General features: G+C 35.5%; 1 protein-coding gene across 2 annotated transcripts in view; it reads left to right on the top strand.

The window, feature by feature from the left end:
- Window positions 1–19,689, top strand: part of CLTC (clathrin heavy chain) — a 64,311-nt gene that overhangs the window by 15,976 nt on the left and 28,646 nt on the right. For both annotated transcript variants that reach the window (XM_059147862.1, XM_059147864.1), the window contains exons 2-9: window positions 4,399–4,606; window positions 7,585–7,853; window positions 8,319–8,480; window positions 11,424–11,537; window positions 11,963–12,136; window positions 15,565–15,762; window positions 16,488–16,688; window positions 19,220–19,372. In XM_059147862.1, the coding sequence (XP_059003845.1) occupies window positions 4,399–4,606; window positions 7,585–7,853; window positions 8,319–8,480; window positions 11,424–11,537; window positions 11,963–12,136; window positions 15,565–15,762; window positions 16,488–16,688; window positions 19,220–19,372 (1,479 nt within the window). The remainder of the gene's footprint in view (window positions 1–4,398; window positions 4,607–7,584; window positions 7,854–8,318; window positions 8,481–11,423; window positions 11,538–11,962; window positions 12,137–15,564; window positions 15,763–16,487; window positions 16,689–19,219; window positions 19,373–19,689) is intronic.

Here is a 19,689-nt window from a genome sequence, read left to right on the forward strand (position 1 = left end):
TGCTTCATATTAAATCCTCATAATTTTGGGAATTTAGATGTTTAAGAAGAGGAAACAGATACACAGATAACTGATTCCCCTGTGATCATTTATGTGACAAAACTGGGACTAAACCCAGACATTTTTTTCTTATGAAGAATCCACAGAACTAATTTTGGATGGCACTTTTACTTTATAATCAAAGTTATATATTTTTATAATGTCTACTTGAATGATAACCTTCTGTGTTTTGTAGATAATGGGGAATCTGAGATACTAAGTCACACAGCAAAAACTAAGAATGTAGTGTTTCCCCGTGCCCCTCCCCCCAGCATGTTAATCCAGATTGGCATGAGAAGGAAAAAGAAACATTTTTGTTTCTGTTTCTCTTAAGATTTTAGTTATTTATTTGAGAGATAGAGAGTGAGAGCACAAGTGGGGGCAAGGGGAGAGGGAGAAGCAGACTCCTCACTGAGCAGGGACCCTGGGGCTCAATCCCAAGACACTGAGAACATGACCCAAGACACTGAGAAAACGACCCAAGCCGAAGTTAGACACTTAACCAGCTGAGCCACCCAGGTGCCCCATTTTTATATCATTTCTAACATGTAAACTCCAGGACTCTCCAGAGTTTTGGGTTGGCTGGTTAACAGTAAATTTATTTACTTAAACTTTCTGGTAGCTAAGCCAGGCTTATGTTTGAGGTCCTACAGTAGAGCCACCTACAGACCAGAGCCCAAAATGTAGTGTGGAAATCAAATGAATTGCGACATTCAAGTTGGTTTTCTTTCAAAAGAGAGCAATTTTCAAAAGGGAGCAATTGATAATTTGTATGGTTTTTAGTGTGTGCTATTAGTGGGTGGTTTTGTGTTTTGTTTTGTTTTGTTTTTTTTAAGGGAGGATGGAAATCTATACTTTCATATACATAGGCTGTCTCTTTCATATACATAGGCTGTCTCTAAGGTGGAAAAGCATCTCTTAATTGCTGGGGATAGAGAGGTATTACTGGAACCATAGGAGTGACTTTTCATAGTATACCCTTATGTACTGTTTGAATACTTTGCCATGTCTATGTAATAATTATTCAAAAAAAAATAAGTAACCCCTTTTCTTGGACCCAAGTTTGTTGATTCCATATTTATGCTTTTTAATTTATAATCAGAAAGTAGAAATTTTTTGAAGTTAAAAAAATTTTTACTAGACATTTTCAAGCATATAGCAAGACAGAATATCCCCAGCTTCAGTAGTAGCAACATCTTGTCAATTGAGGGTATAAAAAATGTAACCAGAATTTGGATATTATTGTTATCCTCTGAAAATAGCTGCAAGTTTGGAGACTCTTACACATCCTCTGAGTTTATTAGTAGTTTGTTGCACAACTTCTGTGGTAGATATTCCAACAGTTTGAAAGGGTATACTATGAAAAGTCACCCACTTAAATTTCCGGTAATACGTCTCCTGTACCATCAGACCTTTATAATTAACTTAAGAAGTTTTTATGGTTAGTTTGTGTGTGATTTTGAAAATAAAACCTTTTAAAAAACATTTTTAGAAGTTTTTATCTGTACAGATATTAGTAGACATAATTATCTACTATAACCCGAAATTGCTGTTAATGATGGTGTCTTGTCCTATTACTATGTGTTTTGGGATGTTTCCCTTTTGTGAATATGGAAGAATTGATGAGTGTTCTGAGCACTTTCACTGAAAAGTATCACTAGTGGGGAAAAAAATCTTACTGACCTTATTTGAAGAAATGGAAGAAAATACAGTTTTGTATTTGATAGAGACAAAGGAATACATCACTTGAAGTTCTGCCACTTATTCTAACAACTGGGAGAAGCTTTTCAGGAGGGAGCAATTTCCTGTATAGTAGTATAAATGGACATTATTTAAGTATGCTTTTAAAAAAATATTTAAATATGTGAAATTGGTGAGAGCTTGACACTTGCCTCTTGTTTAATTTTGTTTTTTTAAATATAGCATGTATGTCTGTTTCACATGAAGTATTTTGAATAGCAGTAGTACATTCATGGTAGGGAAGATAAAAAATACATATGCATAGCTTTCTTGGTAGAATGTGTAAATGAAGAATGAGAAAAGGACATGAGATTATGTAGATTGCAAGGAGTGAGACCCCCCCCATTTGTAACCAAATCTTGCAAAAAAGCGTAGCTCAAGAGTAGCCTCTCCTGAGGCTGAAGGTCAGTGCTGTTGACAACAGCTTTTTTGACTGCATTTATTTGGAGACCTAGTTGGGAATAAGAAACAAAAGTTTCTTGGTTTTTCTTTTTTCCTTCCTCTACCGTCTTTCCTACTAGTTTTCTTTTCTTACAGTTGTCTTGCACCTGCCCCTGAGGAATAATTTGGGATTCAGTTAGTTACTAATTGACTAACACTATTAATTTTTCTCTTTCTCAGCATTGTAGGACTTAAGCTGTGACAGTTGAACCTCAAAATTGTCTTATGTGACTGTTTGGTGTAGTGACTTAGAAATATAGAATTCTTATTTTACAGAATAGTTAAGAAGATGATGTGTTGCTTTTACACATAGAGTTCTAGGTGATCTGGGAGTCATTGGAATTTTTTCTCCACAATTATTAGAAGGGTAACTGGATTAAATTCACAAGAGTTTGAGGACCATCCACTCAGAAAAATATACCTCTGAAACTAGATGGAGAACTTGGCCTCTGGAAGCCCATCCACAGTCCCTTTATATGTGATTGGAGACCTCTTTTATTTATCTTCCTTCATTAGTTCTGGACCTAAAGGTTACTATAAAGTTAAAATCAGGAAGAAATGAAAATTAATAATTTATAAAGTTTATTGTAACCAAATTTATTATAAATTACTTATCTCACAGCTTGTATACTTGCATTGTGTTGCAGTGTATACTTGAGTTTGTAAAGCCAGTTAATCTATTTTATTACCATGTTTGTATTAACAGTTAAACAATTACTTGACTCCTTGCCCTGGTATTCAGTAACCAAGTTACTGTAACTACACATTATAACTAGTTGTGCTTGCAGTCATTAAGGTATAAGAGGAAAGTGAAAGTAAAGTGCAGTGTCATAATCTAATGTATTTTATTCAGATCCTGGCCTGGTTATAATTAAGACCTACTAGCAGAATTTGACAGAAGAATTTAGATAAAATACAATTAACTTGGCTCACCCAGTCCATGAGAAAGTAATGACAGTGGTGGTCTCTGAGGAGAAGGAAGGAAATTGGTATCTGGGTGACTTGGGCAGAAGGAAGATGTGTTCCTGCCCCGCCCCCATGCTTTTTCATTTTTGTCTGTATTTTGTTCTGTGTGAACTTGTTATCCATTGGAGAAAATTTAAAAAAAAAAATTAGTCTGGCCAAGTCTAATAAAAACCCGCTGGTAACTTTTTAGTGGGACTTAATCTGTCATACTACATTTAGTCAACCAGAATATGAATAACTCATTAATGAAGGAGGGTAGAGCCCTCCTTCTAGCAAGTGCCTTTTGATCTTACACACTTAGTAGGTTTTCAGGGACCTACTGTCTTTAGATCCTCTATATTTACTTAGCAAATACGATAATATCTTTTGAGTATACAAAGCAAATCAGATTCCATTATTTTCCTTGTTAAAACCCTTTAGTACCTTCCTTTGCCTGTGCAAGACATTCAGGATTCTTACTGGGATACATTTAGCTCATCAGTCTGGCCCTTGCTTGACTTTAAAACCTATTAATTCTTTGTTCTGCAAACCTTTCATAGTCTGTATCCAGTGTTTACAGAAGTACTTCTGTTTCCCTTAGCAGATTTACCCTTTCACATCTCTGAGCCCTAGTATTTAGAAGGAAGCTTCTGTTGCACATTCTGTCGACCTCCCTTGAGAACATTCCCTTAGTGGTGGGCCTTCCGTGACAGGTCCCTCTTACATATCTTTTGTTTTGGTATTTTTTGCAAAGAATTGCTAATTGTGTACTTGTCTGTGTGCTTTTGTTAGTCTGAGTTCCTTTAGATAAGAACTCTGAAATTTTAAGTCTTTTTATGGTGATCTTAATTTTCATTCCTAAAGTCCAGTGCATGTGAAATATTAAAGTGGGTAAGGGAGGGCAGATTCTTAAACCAAGAAACATTGGTGATCTCAGATCCCCTCCTTTTCCCTTTTATGTACTTGTTCTGCCTCTTAGTTTTAACCCTGGAGTTACACATCTCTAGTTAAAACTATAAGGTTATAACAAAATAATTGAATGCCGTATTTGTTGAAAAAATAGAAGGTCCATCATTTGGCTGTCAGTTGCCTCATTTGTAGTGGAGTTGTCACTGTTTACCTTAAGGCATTAATGGTTAAATGAGGATTTGTAATGATGACGATGTATGAATATCAAGTCTTTCTGATTCATTTTGTAACATGATTTATTATGATTTTGTTTTTTTTCCCCAGCTCCAGAACCTGGGTATAAATCCAGCAAACATTGGCTTCAGTACCCTAACTATGGAGTCAGACAAATTCATCTGCATTCGAGAGAAAGTAGGAGAGCAGGCTCAGGTGGTAATCATTGATATGAATGACCCAAGCAATCCAATTAGAAGGCCAATTTCTGCAGACAGCGCCATCATGAATCCAGCTAGCAAAGTAATTGCACTGAAAGGTATAAAAGATTGTGGGGATATTTTTTTTCCCTATGTATAATTTATTCAGATACAGTAATTAGGATTTACCTTTTTTAGTGTGTTGATTAAATTTAGTTAAATCTGCAAAGTTAAAGATATTACTAAATTTGATTTTAACTGCTTTCACGGAGTGGCATATGTTTCTGTGAAATGTCTTACTTTCTCCTCAGCATAGATGGGTAAAATTTTAAGTTTTAGGTTGAAAGAATTTAAATTTTGTACCTCCAGTGTGAAAAGGCTGTGCTAAAAATACAACTCCATATACAGAAGACCAGACATTAGTGATTCATATTCTGGAATAAAATATACTTTCAATATTAGTACTTAAACATTGCAGAATTTTGTTAGGAAGATAAACTTATCATTTATGCTGTTCTTTTTTATTCTTCAAGTGTGCATTTCATTTAGAATGTCAGGTTCTAAAAATGTCTTGAATTGGGTGAGTGGCTGGCTCAATGGGTAGAACATAATGACTTTTTTTTTTTTAAAGATTTTATTTATTTATTTGACAGAGATCACAAGTAGGCAGAGAAGCAGGCAGAGAGAGAGGAGGAAGCAGGCTCCCCGCTGAGCAGAGATCATGATGTGGGGCTTGATCCCAGGACTCTGGGATCATGACAGAGGCTTTTAACCCACTGAGCCTCCCAGGAGCTGACTCTTGATCTAGGCTCATGATTTCAAGACCCACCTTGTTGGGTGTGGAGCCTAATTAAAAAAAAAAAAAAAAAAAAAAAAAAGTCTTCAATTTACACTGATTGTTATTAAATCTTTGGAATATTAAATCTTTGGATATTAAATCTTTGGAATCAAGGGTGTTAGAGTTTATTCGGACTAACTTTTTGGTCTCACAGTAGGGAACTATACAATCTATCCATCTGAGCAGTTTAAAGAAATTCATACTGTCTGGAAGCCTGTATTATTTTTTTTCCTTTGAACTATAGAGTGAGAATGTAATTGACACTTTAAAACAGAAGTTTCTGAGAGGACTAGGTGACAAGCTTGCTGACTCTGAAAAAGGCATTTAATTGTCTTTATTTTGCTTTGTTTTTCTTCTTGGTAGTAGGAAGAGTTCAGGTTCCTAGTAATTTCTTGATAAATTTGTGGGTGAGATGTTAATGGTGCTAGGTTTTTAAACAGGTTTTTCTTCACATAATTTAAATTTAGTAGTGTATTTAGTAGTGAATTTGTAAATAATTTGTATTTAGTAGTGAAACTGATTGGAGATTAAATGCAGGGTTGGAGGCAAGCATAGTCAAATAAATACATCATCATCACATATCCAAGATAGGAGTTGTTGATCTTATCTTAAGGAAAGGTGATCCAACTTTCACACTAGGACCACATGTTTTATGGCAGCAAGCTTCTTGCTTTTGTTAAATGATACATATGTTATACTTTAAGGTATTAAGCTCCCTTTAGCCTCCTCAAAGAATTTAGATTCAACTGCTTAGCAGCTCTCACTCTTCTCTACTAAAAGGCCATCGTTTTAATTTTCTCACATTTCTTTTCTATTTTTAATGTTATTGTTATCTTATCACATTTCTTAATGCTTTCTTATGTGTGCAGATGGTGAGTTATCTTAAATTAGATTGTATTAGTTATTGTCCTGTTATATAAGAAGAATAAATTGAAAGGATTTTCAGAGCACTGTAATAATAGCATTATAGATTTGTGCCTATATGTCTATATTATGGAATTAAGCTGTTATCTTGCCCTCCTGCCCAATCACCCTACACATGTACTCCAACCCCTTTTGTGTAAAAATAAATAAGAAAGTCTGTTAACTAGAGGCTGGGTAAGGCAGCAAAGAAAAGTAAGTCATTCCCAAATACTGCTTCCCTCTGAAGCCATTTTTAAACCTTCACTTCTTTTTATAAACAGGACTATAACTTTTAACAATTGTTTGAGTCTGGTTGTGGTTTACATATTATGTGGGATGGGAATAGCATTCTTTGTCTTATGGAAGAAGTTTTACATGTGGTAAGAAGGATCATGGTTCAAAACTCTTTTATGTTTTGTGTCCAATTCTGCCAACCCCAACCTCCCTCCCCCAATCCCAACTATAATTTAGTTTTTGTTTTTCAAGAACCAGATTCTCTTTGGCTCAGGAATGGAGTTTTATTTAGTCTCTAAGGACTAATCTGGATTAGCTAACCTAGAGAATGCTGTGGGCTTTGATCTCTGTTAATTTAGACTAAATCACTTTTCATTCTGATGGATTTCAAATTATAAGTACAAGCCTTTGCATCTGACTCCGTGAACTCTTAACACTCAAGGCAAATTTCATCCTTCTTTTACTGTTTGCTGTCTTAATTGAATGAAGCTTGAACTTTGTTTGTATTTCCAGCATATTAACAGCATCTGAAACTGTCCTTTGTCTCCTTTTTTTTCCTGCACCTCTACCTTTCCCTGATGAGATGTAGCATGTACTTCTCTTATGTGCTTAGTACAAGGCAGAGTTGTAGATCCTTCTCCAAATAGGCAGTTTCCACTGGACCTGGTTGGATGGGGATGATTGCCTTTTAAAAAGTAGACATTTCCCCCTGTGTTTGTATCAGATTTGCTTTGTTCTGTGTACCTACAACTAACTTAGTTTATGCATAAACATTCTTAATTATTAGCATGAAGGCTACAGCCTTGTTTTCCATCACTGTTAAGTCTTCAGACTCATTTTCATTTGGGGTTTAGAATTCCGTAGAAGTCATACTATTTATTTAAAATGTCCTTAGTAGAGGTAATGTAGTTTTTGCTTCAGCTATGGATATAGATTGTTGGCTTAGTCTCTGCTATCTCTTCAAAGGTTGCTGCTCTATCAGTGTGACTTCTGTAGTTACTAGTCTCCTGATAGAACCATTTTGTTTTGAAGTTATAGCTTGTTAGAGATAGTCTAGCTAGATAATAATTTATCCTGAAGTTTGCTTACCTAATGACTCATAATTCATAATTTTGTTTTTAGCTGGGAAAACTCTTCAGATATTTAACATTGAAATGAAAAGTAAAATGAAGGCCCATACCATGACTGATGATGTCACCTTTTGGAAATGGATCTCTTTGAATACGGTTGCTCTTGTTACGGATAATGCAGTTTATCATTGGAGTATGGAAGGAGAGTCTCAGCCAGTGAAAATGTTTGATCGCCATTCTAGCCTTGCAGGGTGTCAGATTATCAATTATCGTACAGATGCAAAGCAAAAGTGGTTACTTCTGACTGGCATATCTGCACAGGTAACGTTTTTCTAGATGTTTAATAAAAGGTAAAGAGAATTAATATGAGCAGGCTGAAGTTTATTTTAAAATTATGTCTTCTATGTTTAGTCCTGGTGAATCAGACTTATTTTGAAAGCATATTTTTTTCTTTTTTAAGAAATAAAGGTTGCTAGCTTAATGACTCTAGACTGATGTAGGTTTTCAGAATACTCTTACCAAGTGATTTTTTTTTTCAAGATAGTGTAAAGAGATGCTTGTTTCTGAGGCACATTTTAAATATTCATGTTAAGCTTTATTAAGAAAATGTTGGAACCAAATTTTAAATTAAGAGGTGTCAAATCTACATGGAGAGACTAAATTTATAAAGAATTATAAATCCTGCCAAAAGTGATATAAAGCATTTTAATTATTTTACTGGCTGATGAATCTGAGAGTTATAGATTCACTGGGTCCCCAAATTTTGTTCTTTTTGATCCTTTGTAGCAAAATCGTGTGGTGGGAGCTATGCAGCTGTATTCTGTAGATAGGAAAGTGTCTCAGCCCATTGAAGGACATGCGGCTAGCTTTGCGCAGTTTAAAATGGAAGGAAATGCAGAAGAATCTACGTTATTTTGTTTTGCAGTACGGGGTCAAGCTGGAGGGAAGGTGAGTTTTGGCTTCGCAAATTATTATTTAGGGAGAACTTATCTTTGTCTTTCTACTAATTTAATTAGTCCTCTAATTTCAAAAGTCTTCTCTCTCCATTGTTAATTTGTTATTAATATAAAGATTTGTGGCGACTTTAAATTCTGCTTCTAGTAATACTTATCTAAATAATGTTTTCTTGTGATAGTTGTCTAAAATGAATAATGTTCTTTAGCAACTTTTTTATATCAGCTGTTTATAGTGACACTTTATTTTGCTTATCTTTACCAAAGGCCTTAGTTTGATGTTTCTCAATACTGTGTATAAGAATTAAGGTTGCTACAATGTACGTTTGTTTGCCTTATATCTAGAGAGTGTGACTTAGTAAGTGGAGCCCATCATCTATATTTTGAATGCCCTAGGTAACTAGATAGATTTGGACCACAATTTGAGTAATATCTTAAGTCAGCTTCTCAACCCTGGCTATACATTGGAATCACCTGGACAAATTGAAGTACTTTATATCTTGAGGTTCTTAGTTATAATACAAACAAAGCCTGGTTGACTAGATTATAAAAAGTTTAGTGAAAAGATAACAGATAGTTTATAATTTGCTAGGAAGGTTAAGGACCAGGCTTTGGGAAAAAATGAGGAGGAATAAGAGAGAATGGGCAGTAGCCATGTTCCTAGCCAAAAGCCCTGACACAGAAGTCTGAGGATTCACCTGCTACAGTGCCTGCACTTGGATGCCGCAGTTGGTACTCCTGGCCCTGGCAACTCAGTTTAGCTGTCGTTGTAACTGCCAGAGTAGAATCTCTTAAGTCTTCCGTAAGTAGTTAAAAAAATTAAGATAGAGGTGGCTTGAAATCCATATCTTCTTAGCAGTGAGGGAATGGATGCATGGGAAGTTAAAATTCTGCATAGAATTTCAGAATAAGAATCCCTGAACTGAGGAATGATCCAGTCAGCCTCTTAATATGGTGAAGATAGCCATACCACCCTGAACACGCTCATTTTCCTCTGATCTTGGAAGCTAAGCAAGATTGGGCCTGGTTAGTACTGGGATGGGAGAAAACATTGGTATTTTGGTCTAAATTGATTGAAGAGACACTAAGTTTTAGAAGTCAGATATTATCCTTAAGACATAAAGCTGAGATATATTTTGAAAAGTCCTACTGGGAAAAAACTTCAATGTCATTTTTCTAGTATCTGAAAATCTGTATAGGTTCTTTTTTTTTTTTTAAAGCACTACTTTATTTTTATTATTTTATTTTATTTTTAGTCTTAAAAAAATTTTTTTTTTAATTTTTAAAATTTATTTTCAGCGTAACAGTATTCATTGTTTTTGCACCACACCCAGTGCTCCATGCAATTGGTGCCCTCTCCAATACCCACCACCTGGTTCCCCCAGCCTTCCACCCCCGCCCCTTCAAAACCCTCAGATTGTTTTTCAGAGTCCATAGTCTCTCATGGTTCACCTCCCCTTCCAATTTCCCTCAACTCCCTTCTCCTCTCTAACTCACCTTGTCCTCCATGCTATTTGTTATGCTTCACAAATAAGTGAAACCATATGATAATTGACTCTCTCTGCTTGACTTATTTCACTCAGCATAATCTCCTCCAGTCCCGTCCACGTTGCTACAAAAGTTGGGTATTCATCCTTTCTGATGGAGGCATAGTACTCCATAGGGTATATGGACCACATCTTCCTTATCCATTCGTCTGTTGAAGGGCATCTTGGTTCTTTCCACAGTTTGGCGACCATGGCCATTGCTACTATAAACATTGGGGTAGAGATGGCCCTTCTTTTCACTATATCTGTATCTTTGGGGTAAATACCAGTAGTGCAATTGCAGGGTCATAGGGAAGAACCTGTATAGGTTCTTGAATGCTTTATCTTTTGTACTCTACCATGGCTTTTGGAAGATAGCTGTGTTTTCTGCTATAGTTTGCCATAGCTTTTGAAAGAAAACCATTCTTTTCAGTATGGATACTTAATCTAATGAAGGATGAGACCCTACAATTTTCGTATGGTATGTATCTTGAAAACTGTACTGTTTTTTATTTGAGTCTATTCCTGACATGACTACGCTAAATATATAATGCTCTTTTATTGAGGTTTTTTTTTTTTTTTTTTTTAACTTTTCTTGCCTGGCTGATATGCAGCATCAGATATTTTGAACCAAAATGTTCTCATCCATGAGGTATATGTGATTAGAGAACCAACTTAGGTATATACTTTCCATCTGTGTTAGAGAGATGTATAGGTAGAGAAAAATTTAACAACTTAAGTTAGAATTCTATTTGGAAAGAGTAAATTATAATTGGAAACGATGAGAAAGTACCTTCCTGGGTCATATATTACCATTCTGTGCCCTTAATTTATGGTAGATTGAGGTGTGATTCCCTCTAGCTATTCAGTTAGCTTTTTAAAAGTTTTTATCTTAAAAGAATACATAGGAGGCCACAAAGGCAGTACAGAGAGAGCCCTCTGTTTTTTACCTAGTTTTTGGTTACATCTTGCATAGCTACAGTACATTTGAAAAACCAGAAATTGACATTGGTACAATTGTATCATTCTATGTCATTTAACAGGAGTAGATTCGTGATATATACTGTTCTATCACCACGGATTCCTCTGCTTCCCCAGTGTCTCAAACTCCTGCCTACTAATTTACTCTCCATTTGTGTAATACTATCACTTCAAGAATGCTCCATGAGTAGAACTGTATAACATGTGCCACTTTGAGATTGGCATTTTTTTTTTCACCTGGTGTAATGTCCACAAGAATTTTTAACATTATTGTTACTAAGGAGTATTCCATAGTGTAATTGTACCATAGTTTAATATTCACCTATTTTAGAACATTTTGGTTGTTTTCAGTGTGGGGCTACAAATAAAGTTGCTGTGATGATCAACTACTGAATGAGAGATCTGTACCAATTTTATTTTCTTTTAAACAGTTACATATCATTGAAGTTGGCACACCACCTACAGGAAACCAGCCCTTTCCAAAGAAGGCAGTGGATGTTTTCTTCCCTCCAGAAGCACAAAATGACTTTCCTGTTGCAATGCAGGTATTTTAAGCAAAACAAATGGACTTTTAAAATCTCTCCTCCAAATTAATACCCAAACAAAATTAATCCCCAAACTGCTACTCACAGTCAGTGTAATTTAGTAGTGCTTAGAAAAATACCCTTTATTCAGTAGTAAAGTTTATTAGTGCTCCTTTGTAAAGAAGTGTTCTTAATTTTCATGTAATGAATAAACTGGGTTTCCTAAGTTCAAAATTATGTTTCTCTTTTATACATTTTACTTATACTCTTTGTTAATTGTAAGAACTTGGGGTAGTAAATGGCAATAGAAATGAGGAAACCATATATATTTCTCATATAAGCCTCTTGTCAAAGTTCTAGAATTTAGCGTCTCTAAAATGGAAATGAATTAATTTTTCTCTCTGTAAATTCATGATTTTACTGAATTGTTGATTTTCTTTGTACAGATTAGTGAAAAGCATGATGTAGTATTCTTGATTACTAAGTATGGTTATATCCACCTCTATGATCTTGAGACTGGTACCTGTATCTACATGAATAGAATCAGTGGAGAAACAATCTTTGTTACTGCACCGCATGAAGCTACAGCTGGAATAATTGGAGTCAACAGAAAGGGACAAGTAAGGAAATCTTGAAACAAATTAAGCAGTGAAATAAAACTACCATGAATTTTGCTTTTTCTTCCCAAAAAGCAAATGGTTTGGATGTCAGAAATAATATACACATAAAAATACAGAAGCACATGGTAAAAAGTCTCCCTTTGGTCCTGATTCAAAGAGAAACTATTTGACACATAGCCACTTAGGATTGTGTTTATCTGTCTTTATTGTCAAAAGAAATATTTCTTGGGTGCCTGGGTGGCCTTAGTCTTTTAGTTGTTCGGCTCATGATTTCAGCTCAGGTCCATATCATGGATTGCGTGATCTGGGGATCAAGTAGGGCTCTGTACTCAGCAGGGATTCTGCTTGAAGAGTCTTTTCCTCTGACCCTTCCTGCAATCAAATAAATAAGTCATTAAAAAAAAAAAATGACTCTCCATGCAAAACTATTAGGGTCACATTTGGCAGGTGGTTTTGCTTTTTTTTAATAGGTTTTTTCGTTTTGTGATTGCTAAGTCAGTTAATCAACTCCTGGGGAAAGAATTCTTTCTACATCTCTTTTCCTGTTATTAAATATTTAATGTTGGAAAGTGCTGTGTTACAATAGCTATTGCGGGGTACCTGGAAACTTATCCAATTAGATAGGGGAAGTATTACTTATTCTGAAATTGTCAGAAGCAATTCATTTTCTGTTTTCTTAATATTTTAGCGTGATCAAAAATATTCCACCAGGAGGTATCTTATTTTCTAAAAAATGGTTTAAAATTTCAAGCAGTACTATTATTGGTCTTGCCTTTTTCTTGCTTTTCAAATTAGTAGTTTTCCCAGATAGTAAGCAAAGGAAGCAGATAGGTTCCCCTCCACCTTTGTTCTGTTAATTTCTGGAAAGTGGTATGTATGTAAAGAAGCAGATCCTGTAGAGAAAGGGAGTCTTTCCCTGTCTGTCCATTCCCTGTCTGATCTCCACACCTGATTAGGTGCTTAGGCTTTATACTGCCAGAATTTAGGTAGCTCTCCTCTTCTACATCTATCACAATGAATTACAATTGCTTGTTTAACTGCTTCAGTCACTACTCTTCGTTAGAAAGGGGCTTTTTAAAAAAATTGTATTTCTATACCAGTCAATGTCTTGGCACTAAACAACTTTAAAAATTCAGTAGCTTTCATGTATTCAGTTGAATGGGTCTCTCTTAGAAAAATCAGGAATGAGTTGGCCTTTTGGTGAACTAGGTTAGTGATAATTTAATTATGAAGTTGTTAAAATAAAGACCTCCTTATTTCTGTTACCATGCTGATATTTTTAAGGTAATAAAGTATCTGGGAAAATTTCACCATATATATTTGCCATTTGTAACTCTGATTCTGAGAACTTACTGATGATTCTCCTTCCCAACAAATTTTCTGGGCCAGTTCCTTTGAGTAGGGAGATGGGTGTTTATAGGGACCTTAGGCCTTAAGTCATTTCCTCTGGTCTTTGGTCAAAGTCAGTTGCTGCTGGGCATATGCCCTAAAGGAATGAGTTTGTGGTTTCTATTGGTTTAAAAATCAAAAGCTTAAAAAAAAAAAACAAAAACTGTCACAAGTGTTCTTGTGACATTTTTGCCAGTATGTAGCTTAAATTCTGAACTTGACTTTAGAGGTAGAGGAACCTTCTCTGTCCCCTGTAGATATTGAGTACTGGTTGCTAGAAATCTGCTAGAACAGTAAAATAGGATAAAGATGAATCTGTGGATTTGGTGTTTGGGAAAGACGAAGGCATAGCAATTATTAGGAAGCTTCAGACTGTAACTGGAACTGGTTGTTCATCTTCCTTATTTTTCCTGGGAGCTAAGCATTAAATTAAGGGTGAGGGTCTGGAATGCAAATGACTATAAAGAACAAGTAATTACTCCTTCCTTTAATGTCTTAATTTGTAGTAGAATGACATGAGGCAGATAGAGGATAGCTGAAGTCCTGGAGCTGGGGAGGGGTCCCTCTGACCTGTAGAAGTGAAAGCATTTGGAAGTTAAAATTTATTCATTTTTCTCAAAAGGAAAAATAGAACAGACAGGGTACACTGTTACCTGTCTCTTTTGATTATTGAATTCTCAGATTGTGTTTTGATTCTTGTTAGTACTGGCACAGAAATTTCCCATTTTCATTTACTTAACAAATATCAAGCGTTTATTTCAGGCAAAACAGTCTGGTGCTAATAATACAACTAAGGAAAGGTAAGTGCCTGTCCTTATGTGGCGTAGTGACTGAGAAACAGATGAGAAATTCCAGTATGAGAAGTGCTTGTTGGGATAATATGTTTGTAAGCTGAGGTGTATAACCAGATCTGGTATAGGGGAGAGGAATGAATATGTAAGTAGTGAAGTGAAGGCTCCCTTTCTCATGTCAGTTGAGAGTAATTTAGAATTTAGGCAAGTAGGGCAGAATTCTGTGACAGTGATTTTTTTTTTTCTTTTTAAGGAGAATTAAGGGTAAGTAACTATTCTCCAAGTGCTCTTTACTGATGCTACATTTATAAAGCATCTACTGCATGTGTTGCAGTATATTAGGTGCTTGAAGATTCAGTGATTCCCTCCCCTCATTGAGTATATAATCTGGTCTCTAGGAGTGTAAATGGAATTAAAATTACTGAAAATCCTTGTTAAAAAAAAATCCTAGAGTTAAAAGGAATATACCTTAAGCTTCTTCCAGATGAGCCCTAGATTTCATTGAGATTGCAGAGCTTTTTCATAATCCTATAGATTGTCCAGACTCTCTCCCAAGAATCGATAAACCACATAGAGAGCTGCCTTTTGGAGCTCAACTGAATGGGGCCTAAATTTTGACATTAACCATGTTACGAATGAATGGATGATTGCAAAGCAATTAGTTCAGACAGTGTGAAGATAGTATAAAATAGGTGGTTATTTATATTATAAATATTGTATTTATATTATAAATATGGCCATGTTTTAAGAATCCCCAAATGGATTACCAACCCTTAGTCTTCTTTCTCCTGGGCGGTGGTTTTTTTTTTTTTTTTTTTTTTTTTTATTTTATTTTTTTTTTTTTTATTTTTTATAAACATATAATATATTTTTATCCCCAGGGGTGTTTTTTTTGTTTTGAGAGAGGGTGCATGTATGCATGCATGTGCATGAGCAGGGGGAAGGGGCTGAGGAGGAGAGAGAGAGACTCTCAAAGCAGGTTACACACTTCAGCATGGAGTCCAACACGGGGCTCTATCTCATTACCTTGAGATGATGACCTGAGCGGGAAATCAAGATTGAGACTCTTAACTGACTGAGCCACCCAGGTGCCCTTCAGTTTTTTAAAATTTATTTATGGCAACAAGAATGCAGTTGTCACAATTTCATTATCTTTTATGACTCAATAGTAAACAGCTCTAAACAAATTTTGTATCATTGATATCCAAATGACTACATTGCAGCTATTCATCAATCTTTAAATTGCAGGTTCTGTCAGTATGTGTGGAAGAAGAAAACATAATTCCTTATATCACCAATGTCCTACAAAATCCTGATTTGGCTCTGAGAATGGCTGTACGTAACAACTTAGCTGGTGCTGAAGAACTCTTTGCCCGGAAATTTAATGCTCTTTTTGCCCAGGGAAATTACTCAGAGGCAGCAAAGGTAGCTGCCAATGCACCAAAGGTAAATAGTTAGGGAAATGAAATTGCCATGATGGGATTCATGTTAATATGTTCTGTTTCTAATAATGTTAGAAGTGGAACCAGCTCTCTCACAGAGAAACTAACCCTTTTTAGGTTGCATTTTCCTGTAGTATAAGTTACTTGTCAATGTCTCTAGACTTGGTTAGCTCTTTAAAACTCAGTGTCAGATTATGTAGATCTAGCTAGCTATGATTTACATAGATGTAATAATGTTCACTTAGTTATAACACTGTTTACCCTCATCAGTGATAGCTACTGATTTTTATTTCTAAACTTCAAAATTAAATAGATCCTATTTAGTTTATGGTAAGAAGATTGTCTGAAATTGTAGCTGAATTTATTCTCATCACCTTACTGTAATGTTGGACTGAATTAACACTCTATACCCCAATCAGTACAAAGTTTGCACTTAATGTGAACCTGCAACAACAGCCAGCCATAACTGCTTTACGATTAAGCTGTTCTCTTACACATTGGTATTGTAATTGGATTGATATATTTCTGATTCTGAGTAATTTTACAACCTTGAACCAGATGTGTGACAGATACTGACTGAATCTTTGCTATTTAGTGTATGGAACATTTGAAATTTGTTATTGGTAGATGAGGTCATGCTTTTAAGATTGACTCAAGAGATCCTTGGAGTTATTAGTGTAATGTTGGATCACCTTTAAAAGGAGTCTTGCACATTTCTCTTTCTTAAAGGGAATCCTTCGTACCCCAGACACTATCCGTCGGTTCCAGAGTGTCCCAGCCCAGCCTGGTCAAACTTCTCCTCTACTTCAATATTTTGGAATTCTTTTGGACCAGGGTCAGCTAAACAAGTACGAATCCTTAGAACTGTGTAGACCTGTACTTCAGCAAGGACGGAAACAGCTTTTGGAGAAATGGTTAAAAGAAGATAAGGTACATAAACTTATGTTAACATACTTTTGCTTTGATCATATTTAAATACCATGGTAGCAAGTTAGAAACATCTAGGCTGCACCAAAATGCCCATTATTTACTGCTTATAGGAACAGAACAAGGACAGACATTGTATGAGATGCATTAACTTACTACCTTTTTGAAAATGTATTTAACTTTTATGTCGTGTTGAGATAGGGTATCTTTGTTCGTTTTTTTGTTTGTTTTTTGCTTTGTTTTGTTTTGTTTTTTTTTTTAAAGATTTTATTTATTTATTTGACACAGAGAGAGATCACAAGTGGCAGAGAGGCAGGCAGAGGGGCAGACCGGGGCGGGGGGGCTGCGGAGCAGGCTCCCTGCCGAGCAGAGAGCCTGATGCGGGTCTCGATCCCAGGACCCTGGGATTATGACCTGAGCTGAAGGCAGAGGCTTTAACCCACTGAGCCACCCAGGCGCCCCTTTGTTCGGTTTTTTAAATGGAATCCAGGATTCTTGCTTGGTGCTTAAGAGTACTAACCTGGAAGCAAATTGCTATCTTTTTTTTTTTTTTTTTTTTTTGTAAATTGCTATCCTTTTGCTTTTGGAAAATTTTGGTATGAGATGCTTACTTCAGTATACATACACATATATGCATATGGTCAACATATGTAAGACTCTTTTGGACATAGGTTATATATTCTTTTATCTCACATCCCATACTTGATATACACAGTAGTTTCAACCTTACAAATACATCTTTTAGAAATACCCAAGTATTATCAAAATTGTTGTATTTGCTACTAGTAACAAGTGTTTGGATGTGCAAGGGAAACATGAAATGTTGAACGATTGTTGATAAGTTACAAAACTTCAGGGCTATCTAATTAACAGTGGTAGGGATTCTCAATTACATGGAAAAATATTTAACTAGTTTCTTGAAATTTATTTAAATTTGACTCTTTAAAATTTGTTCTTAACCAGCTTTCTTTTCTGTAGGGTTTCCCTGTATTTTTTGTATTTGCCTAGCAATTTCTTTTTACACAAAGCAGCTAATAGCACTGTGTTTCTTGAGCACATTATGGAAAATGTTGCTTATTTGTAAGGCAGCTAACAAGTTTAAAAAGTTGCTTGGTGGCATTATTCCTTTCAGTCCACCATAAAAAACCTTTTTCAACAAAGTGGTAGTATTGAATTACTCTGTCTTATATCAGGACCTGAGGTGGTGAATAACTTTTAATATAATTATACCTTTCAGTTTTAGTGTATACTGATAATATTTTTACATTACTAATTCTAAGTCCTTGTTTCTTGACTCAGCTTCTAGCAGTCTTATGGGATACTGGAGAATAGTGCTTCAGAGTTGGGATGCTTGGACAGGAGTCATTGCTGAAGAATAGTTACTAGCCATACTAGCGAGTATTTGAGGTCTGTTCTAATTGTTTAAGTTAAGAGAGAATGGGAACAGCCAAGGTAACTGAGTTGACCTATATAGCTATGTGAAAGCTTTTTAGGTATCATTACCTTTTTTGTGAAAATGGTTGTATGGGATTTATTTATGGTAAAAGGATACTGGTCAGCTCTGTACTAGTTAGCATGTTCAGTTAAGAGGTATAGACTCCAGTAGAACTTTTTACCTCTCAGTGATAAATGCTATTCTCTGACATAACCATTAAAAGTAGAAAATCAACTCTAGTATATAAATCAAAACTCTTAGGGAAGCTGTTTTCCGGATTGGGCAGCTGACTGATGCAGTCTGAATAGTACAGAGGAGGGTATTTGCTTGTATACCACCTAAAAATTCTAAAGTTTTTATCTCAGTCCCTGTAAAATTAGTATGTTCTGCTTTGCGACCTTAGATCTAAAAGTCAAAATTATAATGGAGCTTAGATCCCATAGACATACAGATTATACCTTAATTTTTTTTTTTTAAAGATTTTATTTATTTATTTGACAAAGAGAGATCACAAGTAGGCAGAGAGGCAGGCAGAGAGAGAGGAGGAAGCAGGCTCCCCGCTGAGCAGAGAGCCTGATGCGGGACTCGATCCCAGGACCCTGAGATCATGACCTGAGCCGAAGGCAGCAGATTAACCCACTGAGCCATCCAGGCGCCCCAGATTATACCTTAATTTTAAGAAGGGTCCTTAGGGTAAGCCTCATCTGACTCCTTAAATATTAAATTTTTATTTGATAACATTACATTAAAAATTGGGGCCATGTTGATCTGATGATCTGAATATTCATAAAAGATAGAAGTACAGGATTCTACTTTTTAGGTACCTCTTCCTAACAAAGTAGTTGGTTATATCTATAAGTATGAATGAAGTCTTGGTGGGCCTTTTATCCTTAAGTAGAATGTGTGGAGAATTCTGCTGAGACAGTGCTGTGAATACAAGATGAAGAGTCTTTACTAACCACAACCCTTGCATATTTATAATATATTCTGGGACAATTGTAAGTGCCTGTCATTAGTTATTTATAGTGAAAGTAATATTAACTGCTCATTTATAAAATAGCTCATGGATTACTAAACAGTCTCTTTTTCCCTTGGACAGCTGGAATGTTCAGAAGAACTGGGTGACCTTGTGAAATCTGTGGACCCTACATTGGCACTTAGTGTGTATCTGCGGGCTAATGTCCCAAATAAAGTCATTCAGTGCTTTGCAGAAACAGGTCAAGTCCAGAAGATTGTTTTATATGCGAAAAAAGTGAGTTCAGTGAAACAGATTCTCAATATAAATTCATTAAAACATTGAGAAATTAACTTACAGTAATGGTCAATGAATTTAATAGTGAATTTCTTTAAACTTTGAATTACTTGAAAAAGCATAAAAACCCTGTTTTAGCTCTCACATAGAGAATTACACTTAACTTAGAAGTTACATGCTGGGGTGCCTGACTGACTCATTTGATAGACATGAGATTCTTAACCTTGGGGTCAAGTTAGAGCCCCACATGGGGTAGAGAGATTTCTTTTTAAAAATGAAGATAATTTTGCTTGGCTTCTCAGAATTTAAGATGTCAC

The sequence above is a fragment of the Mustela lutreola genome, chromosome 15 (genome assembly GCF_030435805.1).
Source record: "Mustela lutreola isolate mMusLut2 chromosome 15, mMusLut2.pri, whole genome shotgun sequence".
NCBI lineage: Eukaryota > Metazoa > Chordata > Mammalia > Carnivora > Mustelidae > Mustela > Mustela lutreola.